The following is a 7500-nucleotide window of genomic DNA, read 5'->3' as shown; positions in this document are numbered from 1 at the left end:
AGAGAGAGAGAGAGAGAGAGAGAGAGAGAGAGAGAGAGAGAGAGAGAGAGAGAGAGAGAGAGAGAGAGAGAGAGAGAGAGAGAGAGAGAGAGAGAGAGAGAGAGAGAGAGAGAGAGAGAGAGAGAGAGAGAAAATAGAACAGGTCAAATCAAAGAAAGGAGGAAGGGAGATAAGAGAGGAAAATAATGATAGATAAAAAGGAAAGGAAAAAATACATAAAGCAAATATGATAATGAGAGAAGAAAGGCAGGTCAAGACGAACAGAAAGAAGGGAAAGTCAGAACAGGAGACGCGAGGAGAGAAAAAAAATCGAATGGGCGAAGGAGAAAATAGGAAATAGGAATAGAAAATAGAAAATGGGAATAGAAAAATAGGAATAGAAATATAAATAGAAAATAGGATTACAAAATAGGAATACAAAATAGAAAATAGGAATAGAAAATAGAAAATGGGAAATAGGAATAAGAATACGAAAATAGGAAATAGGAATTGGCGAAGAGGAAAAATAATCGAATTGGAGGAAAAAAATAAGAAAACGAAATAAAGAAGAAAGAAAAAAAAACGGACGCGAACACAAACAGCCGAGCAAAAAAAAAATCTGAATGAAAAAAAAAAAAACATCGACTGAAGTAAAAAATAAAAACCTTCCAGGAAAAAAAAGAAAGAAAATGAAAGAGGAGACGAAACGGACAAACGAACGAACACGCGATGGAAATTATTGATAACCCAACCAGAGAAAGGGAAAGAGAGAGAGAGAGAGAGAGAGAGAGAGAGAGAGAGAGAGAGAGAGAGAGAGAGAGAGAGAGAGAGAGAGAGAGAGAGAGAGAGCGCTCACGTGCCACTGAAGGTATTGATCGACTACACATCCTCGAGTAACTCCCCTCCCCCTCCTCCCCACTCCCCTCCTCCCCACCCCTCCCCACCCCTCCTCCCCACCCCCTCCCCCCCTTCTGCAGCCTTATTGATCACACCGTCGCCGTTGCCTTGGGAACTACGTATCACCCCCTCCCCCCCCCCTTCCCCTTCTTCCCCTCCCTTTTCCCCTTCCCCTTTATTTCCCTCCCCTCTCTTCTTCCCCCTCCCGTTCCCCTTCCTTCTATTTTACCTTTTCCCTCTATTTCCTCCTCTTCTGTCCATCTATTTTTCCTCCCCTTCCTATTTTTCCTCATAGACTTTTCCCCTCGTTTTTTCTTTCCTTTTCTTTTTTTCCTTCCTCCCCTCTTCCCCCTCCATCCTTTCCTACGATTTTTCCTCCTTCATTTTCTCTCCCACATAATAATTTCCTCTGTTTTTTTTTTGCTTTCTTCTTTTTTTTTCCTTTTATTAAATCCTTCTTTCTCTCCTCCTTTTTTCCTCTCTCTGTTTTTCCCTTTTCTTTTTCCCCATTTCTTAGTTATTTCACAGTTTCTATTTCCATTCTTCTTTATTAATTACACTCCTTTCCCATTTCCCTTCTTCCCCTTCTTCACTTCCCCTTCCTTCCCAATCATCTTTTTTCTGACCATTTTCCTTAATTCCTCCCTTCCTCATCCTTTTTTCCCATAAACAATTCCACTTCTTTCCCTTTCCTTTCCAATCACCTCTCCCATCTCCATCTTTACTTCCATCGTCTTCTCTCACTTCCATCATATTTATCTTTTTTTTTCCTTCTCTTCTCTCTCCTAAGAATTTTCTCCCTTTTTTGCTTAACAGTTTCCTCCCTCCCTCCCTCCCTCCCTTGAACCCTACCTTTCTCCCTTCCCTGCCTCCTTAAGACCTGTGTTTCCTCTTTAACTCCCTTTTTTTCCTCCTTCGTACTCTCCCTTTTTTTTCCTCCCTTTCCCCCAACAAACAAATTCTTTATTTATCCTTTAGTTTTCCTATTTCCCTTTTTATTCCTTTCTTCGATTCTCTTTTCCTTTTCCTGTATATTTATTTATTTTTAACTTTTCCTTTACTTTCATATGACCCGTTTTCCTTCTTGATCGATTTTCTCTCCCCACTTATCCCATTTTCCTATTATCTCCGTTTTCTTCGTAAATTTTTCCACTTTCAGCCTATTACCTCTCCAGCCTGTTATTCCCTTACTCAATATGTCGGCATCTTTATCTTGTTATTATCTTCTCCCTTTTCTTCTTTGTTTATTTTTTATCTCTATCTCAGTCGTCTGCTTAACCTCCATATCGATTTTTTTTCCTTCGCTACCTCCGTTTTCTCTTTCAATGTTTTTGTTTTAGTTTCCCTTTACTTTCTGTCGATACAATTTCTCTTCCCCGCTATTCGACCTCATGCGGACATTTTTTACTCTTCATATATATTTCTTTAACTCTTTTATTTCTTTCATACAATTTCGGTCATTAGCATTCGTGATCTTTCTTCCTTATGATTTTGTTCTCTTTCTTGTTCTTGTTCTTTCTTCTTCATTTCTTTTCTTTCTCTTCCTATTTATCCTCACTCCTTCTTCCCCCGCCTCCTCCTTCTCTTCCTCTTCCTCCTCTTTATCGTCTTTTCTTTCTCCCTCTCGCAGTTCTCTACCCCAGTCACACTCACCCCCTCCCACTCTTCCTCTGTTTCCTCTCCCTCTCCCCCTTCCTCCTTCTCCTCCAGTTCCTCTTCCCCACCCCTCTCTCCCTTCCTTTCTCCGAACCTGAGCAACCAAAAAAACTTCGTGGAAATGTACTAACCGTGTGTGTGTGTGTGTGTGTGTGTGTGTGTGTGTGTGTGTGTGTGTGTGTGTGTGTGTGTTTATTTATTTTCTGGAGGAGCGGAAAGTCGAGCTATTTTGAAAAACATTCGGATATATGTTTTAGTGAGAGAGAGAGAGAGAGAGAGAGAGAGAGAGAGAGAGAGAGAGAGAGAGAGAGAGAGAGAGAGAGAGAGAGAGAGAGAGAGAGACGTACGTACACACACACACACACACACACACACACAACTCACACAAGCAATCCGAAATCGACTAAATAAAAAACATCGTAAACATTTTAAATAAGACAAAAGACAATTCACAGGGAACAACATAAATTGAAAGAACAAACAAACACCTTTATAACACCCCTTCCCCTCCCTCTTCCACCCTCCCTCCCTCCCCCTTCCCTGCCTCTCCCCCTCCACCTCTCCCCTCTCCCCAACACACTCCAACACAAGAAACTTTAGCCATAACCGAGCAGATTACAAACACACACACACACACACACACACACACACACACACACACACACACACTGATTCGTCATTCTCACACACATTCTCAGTCCTTCAATCCCTCTTTCCTTTCCTTCATTCCTCCACTTCTCCCTCTCTCCCTCCCTCCCTCCCATCTCCTTCCCCTTTCCACCCACGTACACTGAACACACACACACACACACACACACACACACACACACACACACACACACAAACAGAAGAGGGGTTGTTGAGTGCAGTGACTTACAGAAAGACATCTAACATACCCCCCCCTCCACCCTGACCCTCTCCCCCCTTCACCCCCCCTCTCCACTAGTTCTCTCTCTCTCTCTCACTCCATCTCCTCCCGACCCTCTCCTCACATTCCCCTCCACCTCCATTGTCATTACCACCGGTCTCTCTCTCTCCTTTATGTGTGAGTGAGTGAGTGAGTGAGTAAATAAAGAGTAGGGAGGAAGAAATGAATGAAGAGAGAATGAATGAGTTTGTCTGGGCTAGAAGTTGAGTGATTGGAAGGAGAGGTTTTAGAAATGAATGAAGGCAATGAATCAGTGAGTGAGAGAGAGAGAGAGAGAGAGAGAGAGAGAGAGAGAGAGAGAGAGAGAGAGACACACACACACACACACACACACACACACACACACACACACACACACACACACACACACACACACACACACACACACACACACACACACACACACACACACACACACACACACACACACACTATTCATCACCGTTACTCATGTTACTAGTGAATAAAATAACGGAATGGCAGCCAGATTTGGTTTCTCTTTGTACTCATTAATATTTTTCAGTCAACATGCATTTATTTTTCACAGCATTTTCAGCGTGATTCGTGATTTTGTTCCTTTATTAACCGACAAAATTACTGAAAAAAGGACATAGGTCTTTGAAGTGTGTGTGTGTGTGTGTGTGTGTGTGTGTGTGTGTGTAGCACGAGCACATGACACAAGTTATTCATGTATACACGCTGTTCGTGCCCAAACACACACACACACACACACACACACACACACACACAGATAGAAACCCCTTAAGTGTTAGAGGAGGAAGAGGAGACGCGAATAAGGAGGAGGAGGAGGAGGAGGAGGAAAAGAAGAAACAGCAGAAGGAGGAGGAAACGAAGAGAAGGAGGAGGAGGTGAAGATGGAGGAGGAGGAGGAGGAGGAGGTGTGGGCAGAGTATTGATCAAGTGTGTTTCTCTCTCTCCCTTTCACAGAGCGTGGACTCGAACCCTGGGCCCTCCGGGGAAAGTCTGGGCAAAGGTGAGTCACTCTGCCAGGTTTTGTTTTGATGGTGATGCTGTTCTCTCTCTCTCTCTCTCTCTCTCTCTCTCTCTCTCTCTCTCTCTCTCTCTCTCTCTCTCTCTCTCTCTCTCTCTCTCTTACTCTCACTCTCACTCTCACTCTCACTCTTTCTATCTTTCTATCTATCTATCTATCTATATTTCAATGACTGTATTATCCTCACCTATGATTTTAGTGTTATAATAGTTACATATTTTATTACCAAACCCCTTTATGGTTACTATGAAGATTTTATTATCACCTATCAGAGCAACTTTAAATATATCTAAACTCATACGTGATATTATAATCCTGCCTTAAGAGTATAATCGTTCACTAATAACCAGACTGAAAGGTGACTGGATCGAAGCCTGTACACACTGAAAGACCCGTTAACCAAAACCCCAATAGTCATAACCAAGAATCATGTGGTTTTAAGCCCATTACTGGCCCCTTCATCTAATTTTAATGCTCCATAAAAACACCACTACCTCAACCACCACCACCACCACCTCTCCCATCCCCGCTAACATAGCCCTTCGTCCCTCCAACAGAAGTGACGAGGTTGCCCGCTGACGACCAAGAGAACACGAGGGAGTCGCCAGGGTCAGGTGAGTGAGGCACAGCTGAGGAGCGGCACACACCTGGAGGACCCTGTCAGAGGCGTATCCAGGTGTAGGGAGGGAGGGAATGGGAGGGAGGAAGGGAGGGAGGGTTGCGAGGTGAGAACTTAGGGTATGAGGGACAATAAAGATAACTGTAGTGTTGGTAGTAATAAATAAATAAAAATCACGTCTTATTAGTTAGTAGTTCGATTCTCACCTGGTTCTAATTAAGGAGTTATTGGTCTTTAATGCCTTACCTTAGTACCTGTCTACCTGTTGATCTCTCTGTCCTTTGTATGTATATAGGCACTGTCATTTCCTGTATTCACTGCCAGGTGTACATACTAATGACAGGTGACGTACGTTATATGTGACTCGTGATGTACTGTGATGACCTGACGTAACCTGACCTGACCTATACGTGAATGATATCAGTTGGACACGACACACACTGACCATCATCCCTCATCACCAACTCTATATCCTTCATCCCTTCCCTCCCATGCTTTATCTTTCTCCACTCATATGTAAATTAACACAATCCCTCCTTGCCTATAGCCACGTGACACCTCCCTACCCAAGCCTAGATCCCTAACCCTCTACGTCCCTTCTCTTACCTCTTTTTCCTATCCTTTACCTCACCCTCATTACTATTCTCCATTCTCATTTCCTCGCTCCAGCCCCTCTTTACATGCATATAAGAGAACCCATCCATTTACGGGCCACGCACCTTTAAAACTTTTCTTATCGCTATCTTGTTTTCTTGATCAGTTCCTTATACAGAACATTCATCTAGTCACCTGTTAACTTATCATCCATATGAGAAAACAATACCTACGTTTCTTCCTTTGATCCTGCCTACCTATTGTATATCTGCACTAATGTATTCATCTTCTACAGTCTACTCCTGTCATCTTCCTCCTCTCATCATATTATTATTATTCCCTGGTTATTATCGATTCGTCACACTTGTACTCCATTCATCACTTTTACTCCTTCCATTCATCGTCCATTCATCTTTTAGGCCCACTACCCCACTACACACAATCTCTCCACATACTTGTAGACATCCACCCATGCCTTCGTTTCCGCCCTCCCTTCTGGCACACTACCACCTCCACCCCAGCCTGGTGACCCGCCTTGTGTGACTGTCCTCTTAAATCACTTCCACAACGCTTTACTGTGAGCCTTAAGTATGGGTCCATCACTACCGTAACACAGACTTCTATATCACATCAAACAATCATATGTAGCGTGTGTTTGTAATAACTTTTCATGTTCTTCTCAATGTACATTTATTAACAAAAAATGTATGTGTATATATTTAAACACTGGAGGTGCGAGGTTTTCCATCAGGTCTGTTAGTTCAGTCTGTCTGTCTGCTTGTCCGTCAATCAACAACATAAACTTTATTGAATATAACACCTCTCTCTCTCTCTCGACACGCACACACACACACACACACACACACACACACACACACACACACACACACACACCTGTACACGTGGCATTAATTAGTGTTACCTAAATAACCACCCACACCACTGTAGACATCAACACCACGGCATACAACACGTAGACACGAAAGAGATAATAAGATTAACCCAAAACGTGCCTCTCTATTCTTCACTACGTAACAATGACTGTGATAACCTAACTATGATGTGGTGATGATCGAATCGAAGTGTAGGTTTGTTACTGTGCGAAGTTATTCTTGTGTCGATGCTGGTGACTCCCTCCCTACCTATCTGCCATACCTACCTTACCTACCTACCTACTTGCCTCTTCCCCCCCGCACGGCTAAGGGATACACGGGCGGCTGGTTGGCTGGTTAATTAAGGAACCAACGGCGACAGGTAAACGAGATCGAATAAGCCAACAGCCATCGAGGTGGACTAACCCGACGCACCGAACAACAGCTTTCTTAGGCTTACCATGAGTAACAATAACGATGATGCTTTACATACAAGCATACTCTCTTGCCTTCGATGAGTGTTTCTCCTCCTCATGACCCCCATTTTCTTTGAAGAGTTAAAAAGTTCCGAAGAGAAAATGGAGAGAAAGAAAACGGAGGTAAGGTTCCCTGCTCTGTCATGCATGGATTCATAGATGGTGATCATTTTTTTCTTTATATATATCATTTTTTTTCCATTATTAAAAACTACTGTTTTTTATTTGCTTTGTTTACATATCCAGTGAACGCTCTTGTCTGCATTCGTATCAACCAAAATTCTCAGAACGTGTTTGTATATATATATTTTATCATTTGAATTTTTTATTCATAATTTTCATTATTACTGTATGGTGTATTGTTCATCAGGAGCTTGGTAAAGTGACAACCAACCAACAGAGGAAAGATTTTTCTCTAAAATAAGCATAAAAAGTCCAGTTTGCCCAACTTGATAAGCCTCTGTCAC

At 42.6% G+C, this 7500-nt stretch overlaps 1 protein-coding gene across 6 annotated transcripts in view; it reads left to right on the top strand.

Moving 5' to 3' along the window:
- The window catches only part of LOC126998771 (protein tramtrack, alpha isoform-like), a 159567-nt gene that overhangs the window by 106011 nt on the left and 46056 nt on the right, over positions 1 to 7500 (top strand). For all 6 annotated transcript variants that reach the window (XM_050860801.1, XM_050860800.1, XM_050860798.1 and 3 more), the window contains 2 exons: positions 4409 to 4454; positions 5030 to 5086. In XM_050860801.1, the coding sequence (XP_050716758.1) occupies positions 4409 to 4454; positions 5030 to 5086 (103 nt within the window). The remainder of the gene's footprint in view (positions 1 to 4408; positions 4455 to 5029; positions 5087 to 7500) is intronic.

This window comes from Eriocheir sinensis, chromosome 15 (genome assembly GCF_024679095.1).
Source record: "Eriocheir sinensis breed Jianghai 21 chromosome 15, ASM2467909v1, whole genome shotgun sequence".
In the NCBI taxonomy this organism is placed as follows: Eukaryota; Metazoa; Arthropoda; class Malacostraca; order Decapoda; family Varunidae; genus Eriocheir; species Eriocheir sinensis.
This window is presented reverse-complemented; position numbering and strand designations above follow the sequence as displayed.